This window comes from Scyliorhinus torazame, chromosome 19 (genome assembly GCF_047496885.1).
Source record: "Scyliorhinus torazame isolate Kashiwa2021f chromosome 19, sScyTor2.1, whole genome shotgun sequence".
NCBI lineage: Eukaryota > Metazoa > Chordata > Chondrichthyes > Carcharhiniformes > Scyliorhinidae > Scyliorhinus > Scyliorhinus torazame.
Genome location: NC_092725.1, coordinates 131554908 through 131579937, shown reverse-complemented (window position 1 = coordinate 131579937; position 25030 = coordinate 131554908). Strand labels below are relative to the sequence as shown.

The 25030-nt window shown below is 42.9% G+C and overlaps 1 protein-coding gene across 9 annotated transcripts in view; it reads right to left on the bottom strand.

The window, feature by feature from the left end:
• Positions 1-25030, bottom strand: part of ankrd26 (ankyrin repeat domain containing 26) — a 167376-nt gene that overhangs the window by 107984 nt on the left and 34362 nt on the right. For 8 of the 9 annotated variants that reach the window (XR_011936562.1, XM_072485232.1, XM_072485228.1 and 5 more), the window contains exons 7-11: positions 18033-18083; positions 10898-10934; positions 7416-7485; positions 2233-2293; positions 1871-2127 (exon numbers count right to left, since the gene is read on the bottom strand). Coding sequence is in view for 8 of the 9 variants with exons in the window: in XM_072485232.1 (XP_072341333.1) it covers positions 1871-2127; positions 2233-2293; positions 7416-7485; positions 10898-10934; positions 18033-18083 (476 nt within the window). In the remaining variant the exon portion in view is untranslated. The remainder of the gene's footprint in view (positions 1-1870; positions 2128-2232; positions 2294-7415; positions 7486-10897; positions 10935-18032; positions 18084-25030) is intronic. The other variant, XM_072485230.1, reaches the window with a different exon arrangement.

Below are 25030 nucleotides of genomic sequence, written 5' to 3'. Positions count from 1 at the left end.
GCTGATCACCTTAGTCCGTCTCACCCACCTCAGGACCCTCTCACGATCCTGGTACCGATGCAGTTTTGCAATTATCGCTCTTGGTTGTTCCACGCCTTGGGCTTCGGCCGGAGCGATCGGTGCACTCGTCGATCTCCTGGAGGTGTTGGGGGAGCTGTTCCTCCTGACTAGATTGCCCAGCATTTGGGCCACATAGCCAGTCAGATCCCTGCCCTCGATCCCCTCTGGCAGGCCCAAAATCCAAACGTTCTGGCATTGGGACCTATTCTTCTGGTCCTCAACTTTCCCCTTCAAGCCCTTCTGGGTCGCCACCAACCTTTTTATTTCGGCTTCCAATCCTTTCGCTCTGGTCAGTCGATGCCTTCTCAAGGATCGTTTTTCGCTGCGCCTCCACCTTCTTCCCAAGTCCCTCAATCGGAGTTTGCATGGCGACCAACTCCTCTGATACTGCCACCTTGACCGTCACCTGGATTTCCACCTTTCTTGAAATGAAAATCGCTTATTGTCCCAAGTAGGCTTCAAATAAAGTTACTGTGAAAAGCCCCTAGTTGCCACATTCCGGCGCCTGGTACGGGGGGGGGGGGGGGGGGTCTTGCCTCTCTCATCATGGCCAGTTCCTTCATAAGGAATGTCTTCCATCCATCTCCAGGTTGGGTGGGTGGGGGGGGGGGGGGGGGGGGGGGGGGGAGAGACGGACGCTCTGGGCGTCGGTCTCCCTCTTTCTGGGGTGGTTGGGGCCCCCTCGCCTCGTGGGTCCGCCGACTGCCCCGCCTGTTGATCATGGCCTTTTCCTTCGCTCCTGCGTCTCTTCGGCCTCTCTAGTCCCATTTGCTGGCATGCTGGTCCTGTTCCTTCCCTTTCTTAGTTGAGGATGAGATGCCACCGAATTGTCGGGGTAATTTCACCTAAAAGTGCCTATTCGGCTATGTTCTGGAGGAGGGCCGGCCACCTGATGTACATTTGCTCAGCACTGTCACCAGAAGTCTGACTGTTCAACAGTTGCACATCCACACTTTTAATTGCATTAACATTTTGTGTTTTATTTTGTTGCATTTCAGGACTGTGTGACATAAAATCTGACTCAGTTGACAAGTTCTCGTTATGATTGATATTCTTTACTTGTCATGGCAAAGCAATTGTTGAAATTACCATTGTCACTTTCCTTGCAGCAAGTCAATTCAATTGGGAAAGTGGCATTGAGGTAGATGATCAATCACTGAATAGCGAAGCAGTCTCGACGGGCTGAATGGTCTACTCCAGTTCCAATGCTCCTAACACTTATTACTCTGAACAAAATATACTTCTTTTCTATGCAGTGGTATTTCAAAAGTAAATATTCTTTTATTAGAAACATCGTAATTTTCATTTCTTCATATTAGCACAATTATTACCAGTGCCTGAATCTAGAACCCAATCTTTTATCTTTTGAGATTGAAAGGGTTGTCTCATTTTTCTTCTTCTTCTAGAGAACCCTTGACTGCCAAGTTTTCAATTTGCTCAGGGCCTACTTTCAAACTCCAAACCCATTTTTCCCTCACCATTCTCACCATCCTCTTTGATTATGTTGCACTAAATACCTTCCAGTATCATTTTATTGCATTCCTTATCTGAATTAACGCTACATTTGTGTTCAACTAATTGATACTATACTATTTTCATCTTTCTATTTGCCAATCCTCTTTTTCATTGCTTTCTTATTCACCTTAAACACATTCTGCATCGTGCCCCTCTTCGTTGTAACATCCCAGCTGTTGATTACATGTCATTTCAGTTGGGTTTTTGGTTTAACAGTCGTCAATTTGGCAAGAAATCTTCAATACACTGCTTAAAGATGATATTCAAATGAAACACAATCGACATAATAATTTACCTGCTTGTGGTCTTTAAAAGGGGTAGAACTTGATTGAGCTTTCATAAAGGAGCTGGCCAAAGGCTCAGCTATTTCAGAAGAAGCAAGTAAAGCTGTCTTAGCCTGGGGTGAAGGTTGGGTTGGCGAGTGGCTATTCTCATTCATTTCTTCTTCATCTTGACTATCTTCTTCTGACTCTTCCTCACTATCTACATCGGATTCAACTGGATGTAAACTGTCCATGTTCTGGACTTTGCCAGAGTTAGCCTTTGCATTTACTAAAGTAAAATAGAGAAATCCTTTGTTTGTACATGTTGAAACAATGTCATTAACTACACATGAAGTAAACCAATGTTCAAATTTATTTTCAATCAACAACTTACCATTTTCTTTACTTTTCTGGGAAGTATTTAACAACTTGGTCAAGCTAAATTTCTGTGATACCTGTGTAAAAAAAAACATTTTCTTATAAGCTGGTCTAAAATGTTAGAAATGTAAGGGGGAGAAATATGTTTGCACATTTGACTTATTTCAATTCCCTGAATGCAGGAAGTGCTGTAGGCTACGACTTGCACAGCATTCCATGATTATATTGATAAAGAATGGCACATGGGGCACATTAGTAGCGACCCATGACACTACGTGCCTCCCAAGGAATCTAGGCAAATCTGAGCCTAGATTCCCCCTTAAACTTTTACCAACAACATGCATGTTGCTGTGAAAAGGCCAGGATCAACACAATTTTATTCAATTAATTCTTCATCATCGTAAATAAATATCAGATTAATGGAATATAGAAACCTTAAGAATTTCACAATTTTCAAGGATTAGGCCAGGAGGTGGGTAAAATCTTGATAAACGAAATATGGTTTTAAAGAAACAACTTGCATTTATATTGTGACTTTCACATCCTCAGGATATTCCAAAATATTTTCCAGCCAAAGAAGTATTTTTTTTTTTTAAAAAGGGCAGCAGCCAAAATGTTGCAATGTAGACATTCAGCAGCCAATTAGTCCAGAGTCAGGTCCCTCAAACAAAGGAAATACATAACCTGATAAGCAGTTTCAAGAGTGTTGGTGAATATTAAACGTTGACCTGGAAGCCAAGAGAGCCTCCCTGTTTATCTTTGAAATTATCTTGAGATAGTGTGGTCAAGTCACTAGATTGGGGGCTAGTGCCTATTAACTTCTGGTTCAGATGAGAGTGCAACTATTGAACCAAAGCGCTGATACTTTACTGTACACTGAAAGTGGTTTAAAAAATGTCATGGAATAGAAATTCATTTTGATTCAGAAGATTTTTCAGGGCATATTTTCCTGCACCTGAACATACTGTATTACCTAGGTGTATCAAGGAGCAAAGGCAACAAGGAATCACCTCTAATATACTTCAATGCTCAGCTCAGGTACATCTGACCTTAATGTGTAGAATTTTGATTGTTGGATATTATATTCCCACTTTAACAGCCCCCCCTCCTACACACAAACACATACACCTAAAGAATGTGTTTTTAAAAAAGTGAACTTAAAACCCAGACTATATACCCTCACCATGATGAGGATGTACAGGATTAGTCATGATATGGGCTCTACGGAGTACTGCAGGGCTCCAGAGTGGATCAGGCAGCAGTAGTAGTGTTCAAGGGTCCCCAGTGGGCTGCTTGATGACAATTCTATGGCAGCATATTTTCATTATATGCAGGCTGTCTACATGTGAGTGGTTTGCACAACAGATTCTTGAACCAGATTGAAGGCGGATATGTTCTTGTTTTCCAGTAGCCACCATCTGGTCTATTATGGTGGCTCAAATGTTAATGTACAACCGACTGCTCCCAAGATGCAGGGCATTCACCTGCATGATGTGCTGAGTATGGTTTCACACCAGCTAGATAACAAAAGGAGTAGAATTCCTTCCAGTTGTGGTACATCTCAATTTTAATGTGGCACTTGCAAAGCTACAAGTGTACAGTCAAAGGCAACCTTCACAATTTGTTCTATTTGAAAAGCCAGTTGAAATGGAGCACTGTAACCAACCTTTACTCAGTCATACATTTATTTGTAAGAGTGAAACGGTACAAGCATACACCTCCTAACTCAACCACACCATACTTTCAGCCAGTGTCTCTTTATAAACGTTCAAATGAAACCCCAATTAATTCCCTCAACCTGTTCATAATTAAACACAAGTGATAATGCAATCAACACAACGGGGAAATATACTGTCATTGCAAAGTTGCATGCTTACCTCCCAGCCTGTTTCTCTGGCAAGAAAACTAAATGGCTTCAGTTTTATTTTAAAATAGGGCCTCAATGAACTCCGTCAGACATTAGAGGAAGGCAAATTTTGAGATGTTTCAAATATCACCTCCTCCAGGCTAGGAGCCTGAAGCAGAAAAATTCATGGCCAAGATCAGCTTCACAGCCACTTGCTATATTGTCCTCACCCTATCCTGAGGCTGCAGGTTTGGCTGACAGATTTACTGAATATCTCTTTAATGAGACAGATGTCTTTGTCAAGTTTATGGTAGAAAAGGAAGATTTAATTGATTTAAAAAAAATAAGATTTGGATGAAATAAAGTGAAGAATGGAATAGATAAGGATGCATCTACTGGATTGAACATCAGGAAAAGAAGTGTTTGTAAGTGGGGGGGGGGGGGGGGCTGGTGAACAATGGTGTATAGAAAAAGGCATTGGACTATAGAAGAGGTGAGTTCAAAGTGGAGAGAGAAGAATATACTTTACACCTATATGCTAAATTCCTGGTCCAAGGGCTTATTGAGATAGAATAACATCAAAGAGAAAAAACAATATATCCATAGCAGGGTTAACTAGAGAGTGAGAGGGAGGGAGGGGGAGATAGATAAAGAGCAAGAGAAAAACAGAAAGCAAGCAAGACTTTCCCAGGACTGGGTTTTAGATACCTCAGAGAACTATGCTGAATGGAAGAACAACTCTCCCGTATCTAAAGTTAACTCATAGATGGTAACTATTTGAGGTTTATTGTAGTTAAGTATACTATTGTCATGTATTGTAGTCTTTCTTTTAAACTAACACTCTTTTATGATTGATTACGACAAGACTGGAACTTTTCTCACTGGTTTGCATATCTTTTCTCTCATTATACCAAATTGAAAATATACACCACTAAGAAACGGTGTTCCGAATTACCCTTCTAGATTTTAGGATGCCCACGCATTTAACACTGGCGTGGTCCTTAACATCACCTATACTCTTCCTCTCTGCCATAGAGTTAAGAGAGTTGCTCCCTCAAGACCCTAGGTGGATATGGTCCATGCTGAGAGCCAATCTCTCCCTCTTCATCCATCTTGAAAGTAGTTGCTGATCCCTTTAAATAGTGCTGGTGGAGGACACCCTGGCTGCTGCTGAACATAAGAATTGGCAAGTCATGTTGCAGCTGTATAGAACCTTAGTTAGGCCACACTTGGGAGTATAGTGTTCAATTCTGGTCGCCACACTACCAGAAGGATGTGGAGGCTTTAGAGAGGGTGCAGAAGAGATTTACCAGAATGTTGCCTGGTATGGAGGACATTAGCTATGAGGAGCGGTTGAATAAACTCGGTTTGTTCTCACTCCAACAACGGAGGTTGAGGGGCGACCTGATAAGAGGTCTACAAAATTATGAGGGGCATAGACAAAGTGGATCGTCAGAGCCTTTTCCCCAGGGTAGAGGGGTCAATTACTAGGGGGCATAGGTTTAAGGTGCGAGGGGCAAGGTTTAGAGTAGATGTACGAGGCAAGTTTTTTTTACACAGAAGGTAGTGGGTGCCTGGAACTTGCTACCGGAGGAGGTGGTGGAAGCAGGGACGATAGTGACATTTAAGGGGCATCTTGACAAATACATGAATAGGATGGGAATAGAGGGATACGGACCCAGGAAGTGCAGAAGATTGTAGTTTAGTCGGGCAGCATGGTCGGCACGGGCTTGGAGGGTCAAAGGGCCTGTTCCTGCACTGTACTTTTCTTTGTTCTTTGTTCTATATGCTTAGCTAAAATGATGCAGACACCATTTTGGTGCCAAACCAAAGCGACACCCATGGCATGGAAAATGCTGATAATCCACATCCAAATTCTGTGGTATTTGTGTTTAAATCCCTTTGAGGCGGGATTCTACATCGACCGACGCTGATTGGGCGGAGAATCGGATCACACATCGAAATCGCGGCGGCCGCGGGTTTCACATGAAATCGCATTTCTCCGTCACCTCGACAGCGGTGGCAATGCGTTCCAGAACCCACAAACAGTAAACATCACTGGCATATCATTAGTGGGCCCAACCCGGTATTCTCCCGGCCCTCCGTGATTCTCTCCTCCCACCCTCCCCCCCCACCCCCAGGGCTGAATTCCGGACTGCGAGGTTCACTTGTACGTTAAAGCCAGTGTCATGGCTGATGAGGGAGAGGGGGTACAGAAATTGTCCAGCATCGCCATAATTTGCTGACAGTCGTGCCACTGCCCAGGGGACTTCTCCAGGGGTGAGTAGCAGAGGATGGCCAGGAGGTGGGCAGTGGGGTCAGGGTGAAGAGCACCATTGTTGCGGTCTGCAAGGCAGCCTTACAGCATGCTGCTGGCCTCCCACTTAGGACCACAGGTCCTAGGGTGACTCCCCAGGCTATCCCGCCCCCATCCCCCGAGGTGCCCTCTGGCCCCAGCTGTATAGGCGTGCTCCAGCACAACCAGTGCCATCTTGTTGGCTGGGCGAGTGTATGTGAGAATTGTAATGTGTATATGCGGCTGCAGCTTTTTAATCTCCCGAGTGTCAATCATGGACCCGGCGAATCCCGCACCGGATTTCATTGGAATTGATTGTGTTCCACATGACGCCGGTGCTCGCCCCTCCACAGTCGCTGAATCGGTCCAGGTTCGGCTCCAGTTTTGCTGTCGTGGGAGTTTACGAATCCTGCCCAGGTGTCAACGCAGACTGAGGAACGCAGAATTCCGCCCATGGTCTTTCCTTTCTCTACCTTTACAACTGCCATCTCAAACTTTCCATTTCTCCAACCCTGGCTTTTGGCAAGCCCATTCCCCTTCGCCCAATTGCTGGTGGCATTGCCTTAAGTTGTCTACGTCCAACACTTTGGAATTCCCCGTCCAATACCCTTGGTCTCATTGATGACCAGGGATGGTGTACTCCTATCTGAAAGAGAAGTCTCCCCGCAACAAGGCAATCCATCTCACACATACCAAACAGGCTAGTCACTTTGCCAATCTTGAAACACTGTGGATTAGATGCTTTGCCGCTCAATCACTGGTCCATAAATTCCATTTATTTTGACAGACTCATTTTGCAACATTTAGCTTCTGCACAGGTTGCACCAACTCACCACCTTTCCATCCCATCTACGTTTTAGCGACATCCCTTTAATGGCTGCTGAAAATCTTTGCAGGATTAGGAGTTGGAGATTGCATTCCAAAAGTCATCTCAGTGGTTTATGATTATAATCAGGAGTTATGTCTTAGTTATGAGCCATTCAAACTTAAGAAAAAGATGCCGCAGTGTAACAGCTATTACAATCAAATTTATAACAATACCAGTGAAAAATAATACCTTGGAGCTAACTTGGAGTTCCTCATCTTCATTTGAAGATAGCCAGGAGTCACCTGCACCTTTTGAGGCCCTAAAATTAATATATACAAATGCAATCTCAATATAAAAAACATAACTAAGGTTGTAATAAACATACCCATATTAAAAAAGTTTAAACAGCAACAGCAATAGTCAGAAGATAAATATTTCATAATTATTGCTGAAAAGAGAGACATATTACTGAACCTTTTTGTCTTGCAGTCATCAGGATAAAAGCAAGAATGCCAAATTCCAAATGATCACAACAATTTATATTACAAGAGAAAAGTGGTGCTGCTTGGTTAGTAATTCAGCTTGGATCGGCTAAGGCATTGCCACCAAGACAGCAACAGGAAACGTTAAGCCTTTTGGATATTTCAAAAAATGTGCAAAGAAATTCCTTTGGTTTGCAGAGAATGGGTCCTTGCATACAAATGTGTATTGATTCCAGCGAGCATAAATGAGTCACGTTAGGAGCTCAGCTGCTTATTTTAAATTGGATATTAGTGTTGCTAATCAATGCACTCAAATTGCTCAGCAACTGCTGTCCAATCACAGAATCACATCTAACTGTAGACATTTTGCTTTGGATTTTGCAAGGGCTGGTTGAGTTGGTCTGTACTCTGTTCAGTATGAACAGGTGGAAAACATGATTGATTCAATCAACCAATTTTTCGGACAAACATCCTACATATGGGCCGCGATTCTGCGTCCCCCCACCGGGTCGGAGAATCGGCGGGGGCAGGAATCGCGCCGCGCCGGTCGGCGGGCCCACCCCCGGCGATTCTCCGGCCCATGATGGGCCGAAGTCCCGCCGCTGTCAACCCACGCCAGCCGGCGTGGATTGAACCACTTTTCGACCGGCGGGACAAGGTGGCGCGGGCGGGCTCCGGGGTCCTGGGGGGGGCGATCTGGCCCCGGGGGGTGCCCCCACGGTGGCCTGGCCCGCGATCGGGGCCCACCGATCCACGGGCGGGCCTGTGCCGTGGGAGCACTCTTTTCCTTCCGCCTTCGCTCGCCATGGTCTTCACTATGGCGGAGGCGGAAGAGACACCCTCCACTACGCATGCGCGGGGATGCCGTGAGCAGCCGCTGATGCTCCCGCGCATGTGTCGCACGGCAAAGTCATTTCCGCGCCAGCTGGCGGGGCGTCAAAAGCCTTTCCCGCCAGCCGGCAGAGCGGAAATCACTCCGGCATGGGCCTAGCCCCTCAAGGTGAGGGCTCGGCCCCTCAAGATGCGGAGAATTCCGCACCTTTGGGGTGGCGCAATGCCGGACTGATTCGCGCCGTTTTTGGCGCCGGTCGGCGGACATCGCGCCGATTGCAGAGAATCCCGCCCCGCCCGTGATTCTGTAACTGGGCAGCACTTGCTGAAGGATCCTGAGCGCATTAATAACTACACTAACAATCAAATTAAGATAATCAGTCAAATTCGAAGCGTGGCTCATTCACGCTTGCTAGAAGCTACATATGGGGGCGGATTCTCCACCGCCACTAGTGAAGTTCCTGATGCGGTGGCGAATCCCGTGTCAGGGAAAAAACGTGATCGGCGCCCGATCAGTTTGCAATGCTCTGGTCCCCCGATGGCGCAGGGGAATGAAAATGGGTCAACATAACCCAATTTGCATTCTACTAACGGGCTAGATGCCCGATTTTCCACAGCTCCATGATGCTCCTGCCCTCTCCGTCGGGATTCACATAGGCATGGATTGGTGCAAGTATTTACAAGCGTGATCCTGACATCGGCATAGCCTTGGGCCAAGAGGTTAAGTATTTAAGTTAGTGCCCCTAGAGTCTCTCAGAGGGCCCCCCTTCCTCCCCCTCCACAAATCAAATCCTGCCTACCCCTCGACCCAGTTTCCCCCATCAGACCACTCCACTAGATGCCCCCACCATTTCCCTTCACGCTTGGTTGCATCTCAAATATCATGTTTTGAACCTAACCTCAATGTTGATAAACATCTAGGAGTTAAGTGCTTTCACTTCCTCTTTTTCTCAGCAGAAATCACTTAACTGATTTTGTTGTGGTCAGAAATGGTCTATCATAGCTAGATGTTTATAAACATTGTGGTTAGATTCAGAGCAGGGTACTTGCGATACATTCAAGCATCACGGGAAATTAAATTAAACAATTCATACATCTGACTGTCTGGAAGTTGTCAATTGCAGCCTATGAAAAGCTTTTTCTCTTTGAAAGTGAATAGACAGGTCGAGGGGGTTGAAAATGTATTTTGGCTTTCCATGAAATAACAGCCTTTGCTTTCTAGACAGGTGAAAAAACAGTTCCTAGATGACTAATTAGAGGGTCTGCCATATGGGATTGGGGTGGAGAATTATGGTATGGGATTGATGGAGGGGGAGGGGTGACCCTGCTATACACACGACGGTGGTTTTGGGGGGTGGGTAGCTGCCAAACCTAGTTATTGGGCTGCCCGCTCACAATGGTGGCCCAATAGCAGAATCTGGAGCAGAATCCCTTGCGCTTCTCACCATGCAGATACTTGCATGGTTATGGAGAGTGAATCACTTCTGGGCACTGCCCCCTACACCGGCACAAATCAGAAGCAATTCAGCCTCATTGGGAGAACATGGTGCTGGTTCCTCTGGCTTTGAGGCGATGTCCGGCGCATGTGTCTAGTCTTGCGACCAAAATGTCAGCAGCGCCTCCGCACCAATGCTCTGCCGGGTGGGTGGGGAGGAGGGGGGGGGGGGGGTGGGGGCGGCTAGCAGCCGCGCTATGTAAAGCCCCCCGCTTCCCCTGCAGATATGGCCGGAGGATTGCCGGGTCCGTGGCTGCACCGTACAACATGGCGCTAGCCACGCCGAACCTGGCCTGCCACATAGTGCCCCACTGTAATCCCCCTCGCCAGCCCCCACCAGTCCCTGCCGAAGCCTTCCCCGGCTGTGGCAGCGCTGGACACAGTCAGCAGCTGCCACACGGGGCCCCTGTAAACTGTGAGCACACTTAGCCGACGTCGGCGGGAAGTCGGTTCATCGGGGGAGGGCCTCAGGTGACGTACTCGGCGATTATGCCATTTTTGAGGGGGCGGAACATTCAAACAACGGCGCTGCCCCCGATTTCGGCATAAAAACGGATTCTCCGGCCAATCGCGATTTCTGCATCAGCAATCGGAGAATCCAGCCCACAGTCTTCCAAACGAAGAATTCAGTCCATATGCAGTGACACATATCTGCAAACTAATTACATTTAAGCCTTGCACCAATTTTTGAATTGCCAGAAAGCATGGGGAACCTATGGTTCCACGTTGCTTTCTCCATGGCATCAGCTTTGTCGGAGTCAACTTGCCATTAATTAAGTTCCTGTTGCATAAATTGTTGAAATTTGGCATTGTTACATTTGTCCTGACGAATGTACGACAAAAAGCTTCTGCATCATGTCTCCCTTTTCAGCAATATTCAAGTTCTGTACTATCAAGCGACTGTTTGTATAAATATTTCTTACCTACTGACTGACTCTGTCTGAGATGCATCATCTGCAACTGCAAAATAAAGCAAATAATTTACACATTGATACAAATTTCTTATTTCATGATTCTGTGTTTTAGGAATATAACTTTTAATTCAGGGGTTGAAATTTCTATGTGCAAGATAAATGAAAATGCCTGGTTTCACACACTGATAAGCGGACCTAAAGTAATTACAAATCAAAAGGTGGCCTATGTTTTTTTTAATAAGGTGATAATGGGAAGCATTGGAAATTAAACAATGGATACCACCTCCCTGAACTTCTTGGTGGAGACAGGATGTTTACAGCAATCGTAATAAGGGGTTTAAATTACCTATATAGTTTCCCAGAACAAAGGGACGATTTGGGAATTGGGAGACTTCGCAGGCAGGCTTTGGGTGTTATTGGTGTGGTTTCTTGCTGCAAGAGTTTGTTGAAGTCTGGATCCAGAGCAATTTGGTGAATGCAGAGAGAGAATCAGCCAGAATGTGTAAAACACCTCAAATCAGAAGTAGAGGGTTATCAGAATCAGACCTATTTCTGATTTGGAGTCACTAAGCAAGAATACGAGACCCATGCTTGAGCCAGGAAGTCCACAAACATGAGTTGTCAGAGAGTTGGAAGATTCGCCTAGTCAGATGCTAGTAGAAGGACCCCAAGACGTCTTGCATTTCAGAGAATAGCAGGAATACGGAGAAGAATCAAAGTGAATTCCTGAAAGCTATGGCACATCTTGGTTTGATCCCAGGGGAAGCAAAGGAAATAAAAGTGCAACATAGAGCACTTTGTTGAGATTTCTGGGTTCATGTTTCTAGGTTGTTTATGAAACAGTGTTAAGTTACTGGTACTTGCTATATTTAAGTCTTGTACTACAAAAGTTTTTATTTAAAAATGTGAAATCTTGCGGCATAATGAGTTTGAGTGTCTTTAAAAAAACGTTGTTGGTCTCTATCAAGATTGTAATAACATGGAATTTGCTTTATTAAAATTTAGTGCCAGTTTGGTTTTCCTTATTTGTGGGCAATAGCCTCATCATGTTGTATTTCTAAAATAAACAACATTAAAGAAATATCCATTTGCAAGTTATAATCTACGCAGGTCTCTCAAAATTGTGATGTTTCTATACTCGCATAGCAAATGACACGCACTCTGTACAACAAGCCCGAGGGGTAACCTCTGGAACAAATCTTGCTTACATGCCAAATATTAGAGATATTTCAACTGCTCCAATGCCTCAATATCTACAAGTAAATGAATGTTACTTGTTCAATACAGGGAAAAGCCTCCTTGTGAGAATTAATCTTCTGAGTTTCACAGCATGGGCCATGTCATTAACAGGCGCTCTTCACCATTCCTAAAATGTACACTTTAGTTCTTTAACAAAGAAGGCAACAGACATCATGCAGCATTAAACACAACAAACATATTAAAACACAAGGCTGTAGCTAGCCATAAAAGGTGAGGGCAACAGAACCTCGTTCAGGGAGGAAGATCTACATTCAAAAATTACGACCATTACATAATAGAGTTGATATTGTAGACAATCTAACATAATTCATCGTTTCATTTCAATATGCTGTAACAAATGTATTATCTGATAGTAGTACAGAAAGCCGAGGCAGCGTCCTCTCATGAATATAATGGTTCACTTCCAACAGTCACAATGAAGGACTTGCTACCTTGAAATATGATTGCCATTTCAAACTCACTGCGAGGGAGAAGATTGTTGGTAACGTATCAGCCACACATTATAAACCCTGATCAATTTTATTTTCCATTGAAATCAACAGCTAATACAAAACTTTTCTGCTGGACATAAACATTTACTCCATTTTATCCTAATGATGTTAAAAAAAAAGCATGCGATCTCCAAAGAGCTTCTCTTGAGACAATGTCAAGAAAACCTCCTTGCACATTGGCCATATGGCAATAAGCTCAAAAAATCTAACCTAAAATCTGAGGGCCAAAATCTTTTAGGGATAGTTAAATCCACTACAACACATGTTCTAATAGTAGTCAAGAGAAAGGTCTGATTACAAAACGTGCCTTTTCTACACCGAGACACTTGAAATGATTTTCCTCCTTTTGAGAAATTTGAGGTCTCTTCCTAGATTCCCATTAGCTTCACCTAACTTGTGCAGTCTGAATGAACCCTCAAAATATTGATGGATCTCTGTTAGCAGACAATAGCCCAAGTTTCATTATAGTACTGAGTCAGCATGCACTCAATTATTCTGAAACTTTAAAATCTACAATTTTAAAATACAGCATTTCCTGCATTTATATGAATTAGGTAACAGAAAAAAAAAACCTGTCTTGCCTCGTGAGCAAACATGCAAAGCTGTAAAAAACAATCATAGTTAAAATATGGAACAGCATTTACACCTTTTAGGGGAAAAAATGTTTAAATTGTTTTCCAATGGAAATCAATTTTTCTCTTTTGAGAGACTTTCTAGAAAATTAATGGACATTATAACTGGAGTCCTGATCAATGACAAATGTTTCATAGCCAGTTGATTTTCATCGCTGATTTACAAAAAGTGTTACATCAGAATTGAACTGGAAGACTGATGGACATTAATATTTATGTTCATTTCTCCCACTAGACCATATATTTTAATCATGTATTTTTTAAAACGTAATTAACCTGTGTGAAATACCTTACATGTATTATTTAGCAATAGGGTACATCAATTGCAATTTATAATATTTTCATTGACAGTATTTTGCTTCAGACAGAAAGATTATCAGAAACATGAAAAAGATAAAAGAAATTTTGGGATATTCAGCTACAGATTTCCTATCGGACAATTAAAAACTGGTGAATTCTGGGAGAGTTTAGGTTAATAACGCTGTCAAAAAAAGTTGTAATCTGTAGCTGATTCAGCGATGGAATTGCCTTTGATGTCATGGGGAAGCGATTGCTGAAGAGGATTGGATTGGATTTGTTTATTGTCACATGTACCGAGGTACAGTGAAAAGTATTTTTCTGCGAGCAGCTCAACAGATCATTAAGTACATGAGAAGAAAAGGAATAAAAGAAAATACATAATAGGGCAACACAACATATACAATGTAACTACATAAGCACTGGCATCGGATGAAGCATACAGGGTGTAGTGTTAATGAAATCAGTCCATAAGAGGGCCATTTAGGAGTCTGGTGACAGTGGGGAAGAAGCTGTTTTTGAGTCTGTTCGTGCGTGTTCTCAGACTTCTGTATCTCCTGCCCGATGGAAGAAGTTGGAAGAGTGAGTAAGCCGGGTGGGAGGGATCTTTGATTATACTGCCCGCTTTCCCCAGGCAGCGGGAGGTGTAGTTGGAGTCAATGGATGGGAGGCAGGTTCGTGTGATGGACTGGGCGGTGTTCACGACTCTCTGAAGTTTCTTGCGGTCCTGGGCCGAGCAGTTGCCATACCAGGCTGTGATGCAGCCTGATAGGATGCTTTCTATGGTGCATCTGTAAAAGTTGGTAAGAGTCAATGTGGACATGCCGAATTTCCTTAGTTTCCTGAGGAAGTATAGGCGCTGTTGTGCTTTCTTGTGGTAGCGTCGACGTGGGTGGACCGGACACATTTTTGGAGATTTGAAACTGCCAACCATCTCCACCTCGGCCCCATTGATGCTGACAGGGGTGTGTACAGTACTTTGCTTCCTGAAGTCAATTACTAGCTCTTTAGTTTTGCTGGCATTGGGGGAGAGATTGTTATCGCTACACCACTCCACTAGGGTCTCTATCTCCCTCCTGTATTCGGACTCATCGTTGTCCGAGATCCGGAGGGTCAGGTATCTGGCATGTGTGTGGCGCAAGTGTAGCTTGTCATTTAGCAGCCCAAGCCTAAATATTATCCAGGTCCTCCTGCACGTGCCTACAGACTACTTGATTATCTATGGTATGAATGGAACTGAACTCCGTGCAATCAGTGAATGTCTTCACTTGCAAAGTGAAGATCGAGGGAAGACTATTGATGAAGCAGCTTAAAATGATTGGAAAGAGCAACTCCTACAGCAATTGTCTGAGACCGAGATGATTGGCTGACAACAATTACAACCATCTTTCTCAGTGCTCGTTATGACTCCAGTCAGTTTCACCCCCCCCCCCCCCCCCCCCCCCCCGCACCCCCCGCCCCACCCAGTTCCATGGATTACAATTTTACAAAGGTTCCATGATGCCACATTCAGTCAAATACTGTTTTAATGTCATCGGAGGTCATTCTCACTTCACCACTGAAATTCAGTTCCTTTGTCCAGTTTGGACCAAGGCTGTAATGAGATATGGAGGACTTTGTCAGGTGGATGCCAGTGTTGTAACTGCACTGGAATAGGTCAGCCAGAGGCCCAGTTAGTTCTGGAATTCTTCAGCATACAGCTGAAATGTTGTCAGAACCCATTGTCTACTTTGTCCAGTGCGCTCAGCCATCATGACATCATGTGGCTTTTGCGAAGCTGGTGATCTCAGAAAGCCAAGATCCACTTGCCACTTTTGGCAGAAGATACTCACTTGCTGGTCCCTTGGCTTGACAATGATAGTAGATGGAGGATATGCCGAAGGATACGAAATGTAGAGTACATTTCCGCAGCTGGTGATGGCTCACAGCTCCTCATGAATACCCAGTTTTGTGCTGCGTGACCGGTTTTGAATCTCTATTTATTGCTGCAATGCCATATAACATGATTGAGTCTTTTGTCTTCACAAATACTGTGGTGAAGGTCATGGACACTTGTGTCTCGACAAGTATATTGGCGAGAACAAATTGAAGAAGGTTTTGACCTCTTGTTCATTCCCTCACTATCTTTAATGATAGCAAAGTGGTCAAGTTAAGCTTGGTGCGACAGAAATGAAGCACATTTGTCCTTATTGGATTAGTTATCAGATTACTGGTTGGTGCGCGGTCACAGTTCAAATTCTTTACAGCTAGCTACTGCCATATAGCCCAATGAGTCTGAAATAACAAAGTAACTGATTAATTTTCAGCTGCATATCATGACTATATTTATGCCAGTTATGCTGTGAGAATGTATATAAGGCATGATACATCAAGTCAAATTGGCTACTTTGTAGCTTGACCTTTGTGGGAACACCAGCATTAAGGAAGCAGAAATATAGCAAGGAAAATCTGGTCAATTCACATCAGAATGAAAGTCCTAAAACAGGATATAGGTAAAAAGCATGTAATTATAAAAGGACAGGTATGGGATTGTTTTATTATTGCAGACATTCCAATGGTGCAATGCTGCCTATGATTATCAAAACACAGGATGGACATTATTAAGGGAATGTGGAATGCTAGACCTTATAACAGTCAAACATTTTGAAACAGTTCATTGGGACTCTGTCCATGAAGGTGACATCACCCTTGACCACTCACAGGTTGACCATGTAGGGAGTAAGTGATCTCTGATTGCTGCAGGTTCTGAACACATGGGCATAAGAAAGATGCACCTTGCTTTTGTTTCTCATTGTACACCTGGACGTTGGCCAGAAGTGACATCTTTGCCCTGAACATCGGATTAGCACGCCAGGTGTAAAAAGGGACGAGAAGGGACCAGATTGGCTGGGCAAGAGGAAAGAGAATGGTTTGGGGAACATTTAACTCTTTAACCTCCTGACAAATAAAGCAGGGAGCTAAAGGGCAACACAGCAGCTGTTTTTCTGTGGGTTAAAGTAAAGAGAGTGATGGGCAAGGTTGAGGGCTATGTAGAAGAATGAGCTTTGTGGATGTCATCCAGACAAGTAGATGTGTAAATCTTTGATCTCATAGTTGACTAAAGCTAAAACATCTGTGGAGTATTCATAAAATGAGGACACAATTGTATTGAAAAGATTCGGTTTTGCTTCTCTTTGATAAGCTCTGTATGTTATTCATCGGTTCTTCAGATTTCGAAACATATTTCAATAAAAATTAGTTCCAGAATGTTATATTCCTATACTTTTGCTAGTGTCATTATTTATTTTATTCAAGTTTGAAACCTCGTAACTTCTTCAAACAAAAATAATTTATACTTGCGCCCCAGTATGCCAAAGGCATTACTAAGTATGTGGTTAGCTCTTGTTAAACGGATTTAGCATCTAAAAATCTTTTAAATGAAGCTATTGATGTTATTTTTATTAAGTACTCTCCTCAAAAACAGGCCAATTACTAAATAAATTCTAAGGAGGAAAAAAAAATCAAGCTACTAACTTAAGCCAACACCCCAAATTCTTGAAGTGATTTCATTGATAGTATCCTGCTTTGGATTGATAGCTTTCAGAAAAAACTAAACAAGTGCTCCATTTTCCATTCGCTCAAGTGACCAAACTAATTGCTTTGAGTCAACAACATTGAGTCAATGTTTCTTTGATATATTTACAAGATGTGATGCTTTTGAAAGTCATGCGCTTGCATTCTATAGACTTGAGGAAATAATTACATCTCTCTGAAAATTACTGTTGAAGTTTGCCTCTAATATTCAGGAGAACGAGAACTCAATTTAATATTAAAAGTTGGTTTCACAAACCCAAGTGCAATACTCTGAGTACGGTGCCATAGACAAATTATATTAATGAGCTTAAGATACTAACATTTTGCAAGCAACTCACAATACATGAATTAAGGTTGGTCATTAACAAAATAAATTCAATTTATGTACACCTTTTTTTGTTTGGAGGGGAGACATTTGGAAACATAGTCCACAATATTCAACTGGCCGACATGCGACAACTTTCCAACCTCCACTTGAGTGAAACTTTCACTCAAAAAACAGAAAAAGGAGCACAACTATTGTGAAAAGATTAAAGCATAAGCTTTTGCAGTTTTGAGAGAATAAGGAAGCATAAAGTTTGATTATTATTGAAGCAGAATAAGATTGGCTATTTCAAATATTCTAAAACATAATTATGCAGTTCATTTCATTTAGCAATTGTTTGACCAACATTTGCTGTAAACGTTATGTAGTACATCGATTTAAAAACAATTTCAGAGTTTCACAGGGGTGTTCATTCACAAATACATCATGGAAAATCAGAGCAAATCAATTTTTTAAGTCAACTCAATAAAGCAAATGTGCAAAAAGAGGGGAAACGTAGATGTCAAGTGGGACAATGTTCAATCATATACATTATTTTGTCAGACAGCTTCTATTGTTAATACTACCTTTCTCAGAATCACTTGTTCTCCACTTCTGTTCAGGAGACTCCTGAAACTCTATGTCCACAGGAAAAGACATGAGGAACAGATGAGACAAAGTCAGGAACAAGAGAAAATAGGAACTAAAACAGCTGAACTCTAAACACAACATTTCTGCCAAGACCATTACAAACAGGAAAACATAATTTTAATGATTTACCTCCGCCTTTTGAATTAAAAAAGTAATATTTTATTCAAACAGAAATTTTTGAATTTTGAACTAAGAAATCTGAGCAGCCCATGTTATGTTGCTGAAACACAGTTTGAAACCAAATTACCTACAAGGTTTTTGGTATTGTTTTACCAAAACATAGTAATTTTCACCATGTGGCTACATAAAATGATTTCCTCAAAATACGATCTGAAAAAAATGAACTCAAATGGAAATAGTCTAGTTCCACAAAAATTACAAATACAAAAATATGAATCCTTGAGCATTCTACAGACAACTCTTCCTTGGTACTTTTAATAAACTAGACATGGCAAATGGTTTGGTTGCATAAAGCACAGCAAGTATTACATTTTGCGCATTAAAATCATTATTTTAACTGATAGTCTTTTGTCCTCAAATCTAAGAATAGCAGTGCTGAGAAACAAAGAACGTTTCTACTCTAGTCTTCCAGTCTTTTCAAGTTTCCAGTCAGATGTTACTTGACCAGATGCAGAATAAGCCTCTCCATTTTTTTTTTGTCCAAAACAATATATTAATCCCAACCGGAGAAAATCTCACACTCTGGTATATTCCATAATAACAACTTCTGGATTTTACCAGTTACACATAATCCCAGTAATCTCTACTCATATACAGTATGTTTAGCAACTTTATTTAAAGCAGCAAGAAAAGTCAATATTATTTCCCAAAATGGAGTTCTCTTTAATAGAGGGAAGTCCCATTGGCAGTGGTTAGGTCGTAGGATACAAAAGTAAAGATGACTTGCATTACTACATATCATTATTTTTTACTTTTGCTAGAAGCCTCCATTTTTTCTGCACTGTATAATTATTGCTGGGGTGAAAGCACTGCAAGTTTTAGTCACCGGAAAGCAATAAATACATTACTACACTACCATTTAATGGCAGTGTATTAAATAGCTGTTTTTCTTCAGCCACAATAGCTGAGCAGTGATTAAAATCTTTGACACTGGTTGACACATTCCGCATCACAAGCAGCACGTTATTTATAGCAATACACATGTTCACAGCATTGGGCCTGATTTACAGTAACCAGTCAAATTGCATTTTTAATAAAATGATAGTATGCTCCTAACCATTGCTTTGGATTAAATTTCACAATGCTGTTATTCTGCGGAAGCTATAAATGGGTGATCTCTATTCAATTCTAGATCCAGTATTCCTTTGCCTCTATCTGTAATTAATTTTCATCCCCCAGTTTTAAAACTGTGAATACTCAGCAATAGGTTATGCAAACTGGACCAATTGGTGCTAGATACTTGGGCCCCCAAAATAACTGTGTTAGACCATAAAATATAGGAGCAGAATTAAGTCATTAGGCCCATCGGGTCTGCTCCATCATTCTTCTGCCTTCTCCCTGGGTTGGGGGAGGGTGCAAGTTGGCTATTACACTTCTACAGGTTCAAGAACATCTGGTGCACTGCAGAGTTCTGCTGCAAAACTATCTGTATAAATCCACTCAGTTTCAGGCTGCACTGAGAAAATGTCCAAACTTGCAACGGCAGGCTGGCATAAATTACAGTCGGGACAGAATCACTGGGTCCAAATTCGAGAAATCTGGCCTTCTAACAATGGTTCAGAATATCTACCAGTACTTAAAGGCGAATTTGCAAGGATTCTTTATCAATGAAGTATTTCAGACACCGCTCAACTAAGAGTTCTTGGGAGATTTATGGCAAAATCACAGGACTATCCGTCCCGTGCCAAATCATGGCAGAGGTGCAAGCACTGCTGCCTCTCAGCGCCAGGGACCCAGGATCGATTCCGGCCTTTGTCTTTATGGAGTCTGCATGGGTTTCCTCTGGGCGCTTCGGTTTCCTCCCACAGTCCAAAGATGTGCCGGTTAGGTGGATTGGCCATTCTCAATGTGCAGGGTACGAGGATAGGGCGGGGGAGTGGGCCTAGGTAGCTTGGTCTTTCTGAGGGACAGTGCAGACTCGATGGGCTGAATGGTCTCCTTTTGCATTCTATGGCCTAATTGTAGATAATAAGATCACTTTTCAGTTATACACAGGACTCCCATTGCTAAATTCTGTTTTTCTCTTCCATAACATTCAATTTCAAAACAATAATTGAACTTGGATCGGAGGGCTGACACAATGGGATACCAAATACAAATCTCAGTTCCTGACAGCTATATACTGAAGCAACAGGAAAAGTGGAAGATGAGAGAGGGGCCAAATTAATTACGGAGTATCAGAGGATAGTCAGAGACCACCCTGGTATAACCCAATGAACAGATTATGGAGGTGCTAATTTCTAGAAACTATATTTTAAGAAGCTTGCACTATTGTCACGGAGCACTGAAAATGATTGCCTGATGTTGCAGTTTGATCTCCAACTACTGTTCACAGCATACACAACAGCAGAGTGATTGCAGATTTCAGCTTCTATGCCACAGGCTCAAAGGAACCACAGGGCTTTTTCCATATCAGCTAATTTTCTGTGCAATGCCCTCTATGACATGACAACACTTTGACAGTGTCCTGCATACTGAGGAATCAGAGAAATGTCAGATTTGTTGGATGGGAAATATTGATTGTACTAATGTTGCATTCCATGTTCCAAACTGCATCTGCAGTTCATTTTCAATGAAGGCACAGCGCCATGCACATGAATTCACAATATGCTTGGAGCGGTTATTTCTTTACAACTTTCAACAGCGGGGCCAAGCAATAGGATGGCAGAGTGATGAGGGACACCTACTACTCCCCTGGCTCATACCATCTCCTTGTAATGAACCCCGTCATGTAATGAATATCCTAAAGACCAGAGTATAACAGGAGTAAGCCATTGGTGCCGGGATAGGTATGACCTTGTATTAAGGCCTTGTATTAAATGCTCAAGACTGACTCATGAATTACCATGTCATGTGGTGAGTTTCACCACTTTGCAATCATGCAAGGACCACGGGTATGTTCCAGCTGACGTGAAGTTTGATTAACACTGCTGTTGCAGCCTAGCCTAGAATCAGATTCTGGGGCATCGCCTCATAGATGAGTAAAGAACTATTATTTTGAAGCCGTAGTCCCAAAGATCTGCTCCTTCTCTGCAAACCTTTTATGGGCTATGTGAAATGCTTGCTCTGCACAGTGAGACGACATTTTAACCAAATCTCAACATCAGCACATTACCTGTTTCCCATTGTTATAAAAGAGCACCAAATACCAGGACCAGTGTCTAAAATCCTCCAGTAATATTCACAAAAATATTACTTGCTCTATCACCATGCACAGGCCTCATGACCATCTCAGTTTTTCTCTACCTCACAGTGAATGGCAGCCTGGGATCAAGGTTTAGTGCGCTTCAATAATAATAATAATAATTGTCTCAAGTAGGCTTACTTTAACACTGCAATGAAGTTACTGTGAAAAGCCCCTAGTCGCCACATTCTGGCGCATGTTCGGGTACACAGAGGGAGATTTCAGAATGTCCAAATTACCTAACAGCACGCCTTTTGGGACTTGTGGGAGGAAATCGGAGCACCCCGAGGAAACCCACGCAGGCACAGGACGAACGTGCAGACTCTGCACAGATAGTGACCCAAGCTGGGAATCGAACCTGGGACCCTGGCGCTGTGAAGCAACAGTGCTAACCACTGTGCTACCGTACCGGACAGAGATGGTCCTTTGCGTAAGATAAGAAGGCATCACAAAGAAAATTCCATGAAAGCACATCTTATGAAGTCCAGCAAACCGTTTATGCTGAATGTAAATGCCAGTTAAGCAAGCTTCACCTGAAAAATTAAAATCCCAATCTGGGTTTATTCAGGATCCACTTATCTCTCTTTGGAAACTCACTTGTAGCATAAAATAAAAGTTAAATAGGTTAAATCTGCATCAAATAAGATGCTATTTTGGCTGTGGTCTTGGATGTTGAAAGATAAAAATCAGCCAACAATGGTGACCTATCCAACCACACACCCTCGTCTCTGCATTCAGCAGCTCAGACACACACTCAAGAAGTTACAGGTAGTTGAGATAAGGAATTTTAATATTCTGAGACATAGAACACAAGAGGGTAGAGGGTGCAGATGTCGAAGTTCTGATGAAAGGTCATCAGTCTAAAACATCTACATCTTTGTATCACTCTCCACAGATGCTGCCTGACCAGTTAAGTATTGCCAGCATTTTCTGTTATTACCCTAAATCTGTATTCTGGTTACAACCCTTCTATCACTGGAAAAAGTTTCTCCTTATCTTAGGAGATATGAATAGGAGGCTATGGGCAGCACAGTGGTTAGCACTACTACCAGCGTCTGTGTGAGTTTCCTCTGGGTGCTCCAGTTTCCATCCACAGTCCAAAGATGTGCATTGGCCATGCTAAATCGTCCCAGAGCATCCAAAGATGTTTAGGTTAGGTTGCGGGTACAGGGCAGTGGAGTGGGACTAGGTAACTCAAGTTCTTATCTCTGGTATCAGTCTAATTAAAAAAACATCTCAACTTGCCCTGCACAAATAACCCAGGTCCCTCTAGCTTTGCATTCTATTTACAATTGTACCATTTAGTTTAGTACTAACATACAAAAGTGTGAAGCAATGCATGTTGAACTGCATGTTATTTATCTGCTCATTTCCATTACTCTTCTCATTATTGTCTTCCTCACTAATTAATTCATTCTTGAGTTTCACGTTTTTTGTAAACTTTGAAATTATGCCCTGTATTCCAAAGCCAATTTCATTAATATCAAGAGAAGGGGTCCTAATACCAACACCAGGGATATACCAGTGCATACACCTCCCTCCAGCATGAAAAGCATAAATTCAGCAATACTCTCTGAACAAAGAACAAAGAAATGTACAGCACAGGAACAGGCCCTTCGGCCCTCCAAGCCCGTGCCGACCATGCTGCCCGACTAAACTACAATCTTCTACACTTCCTGGGTCCGTATTCTTCTATTCCCATCCTATTCATATATTTGTCAAGATGCCCCTTAAATGTCCCTATCGTCCCTGCTTCCACTACCTCCTCCGGTAGCGAGTTCCAGGCACCCACTACCCTCGGCGTAAAAAACTTGCCTCGTACATCTACTCTAAACCTTGCCCCTCTCACCTTAAACCTATGCCCCCTAGTAATTGACCCCTCTACCCTGGGGAAAAGCCTCTGACTATCCACTCTGTCTATGCCCCTCATAATTTTGTATACCTCTATCAGGTCTCCCCTCAACCTCCTTCGTTCCAGTGAGAACAAACCGAGTTTATTCAACCGCTCCTCATAGCTAATGCCCTCCATACCAGGCAACATTCTGGTAAATCTCTTCTGCACCCTCTCTAAAGCCTCCACATCCTTCTGGTAGTGTGGCGACCAGAATTGAACACTATACTCCAAGTGTGGCCTAACTAAGGTTCTATACAGTTGCAACATGACTTGCCAATTCTTATACTCAATGCCCCGGCCAATGAAGGCAAGCATGCCGTATGCCTTCTTGACTACCTTCTCCACCTGTGTTGCCCCTTTCAATGACCTGTGGACCTGTACTCCTAGATCTCTTTGACTTTCAATACTCTTGAGGGTTCTACCATTCACTGTATATTCCCTACCTGCATTAATTTGCTTTCTTTTCTTTGTCAATTTCATATCTATGCGACCACTGTCACTTTAAACCCTAATTTTGCTGACAAGCTCATAATGTGGTATTTCATCAAACATCTTTTGAAAGTCTATGGGCTCGATCCAATGGCCAAACTGCACCAAAAAAGCAGGTCACAGCGGCGCAGTGTAGCTGCTGAAAGCCGGGAGAACTCGCTCCTGGGATTTACCCAGCTTGCAACGCATTGCGAGATTCCACACAATCTGGCGAGACATTACGCTGTAAATCCCGCCCACAATGTGCCAGCTAGTTTCACTGTAATGTATAAATTCCCTATTCAACCTCTTCGCCTCAGAGACCAGATGGAATGCCACTCATGGGGGTCTCCAAGGGGATCGGAGGCTTTCAGCTGCTTGCCCTTTGGGCAGGATAGTTCCTTGGCACTGCTGGTGCCAGCTGGGTACCCTGGCAGTGCCAAGGTGCACAGGTGGCATGAAAGGGTACCCAGGCATCCCGATCTCTCACTACAATGGGGAGTTCCGGTGAGCGGAGCTTCCCACTGTGCAAAAAGGGGCTACGGCCGTGCATTCACCGTTCAGGCCCCTTATTCAATGCGCCATGTGTGCCATGTGTTTCTCGGCACTGTCAGTGCCGGGAAACACGCTGCTAAATGCGCTCACTAGGGGACTTTGTTCCCTTTTAGGAGAATCGTGCCCTATATATCCACACCAACTGAACGACCTAGATTAATCCGTTTTGTTGCTTCCTAAGAGAAAAAAAACCTTTGGCAAACATAATTCACCTTCAACAAAACCATTCTGTAATTGATTAAATTGTATTTCCCCAAGTGCCAATTAATTTTGTCTTAAATTGTCTCAAAGTATCCCCACCACTTTTAGGGTGGCTAGCTTTTGTTGTCACATTGATCCTTCTCCCCAATTTTGAACAGTGTAATATTTCCAATCCTCCAGTCCTCTGGCAGCCTGCCATATCTAAAGAGAATTGGGAGATTGTGACCCTAACCTCACCATCTCTAAACTTACTTCCCACCAAGCAAACATCCCATCAGACTGGGTGACTTTTCTACTTTGTAGCGCTGCCCAGCATTTACATACCTCCTCTATCTACGTTGAACCTAACTAATTTCACCATTATCTTCTTCCTTTACTGCAACATTTTGCGGCATGGAAAGTAATCATATAGTGTCTCTGCCTTCACAAGATCTCCACTTTTGACCCGATTA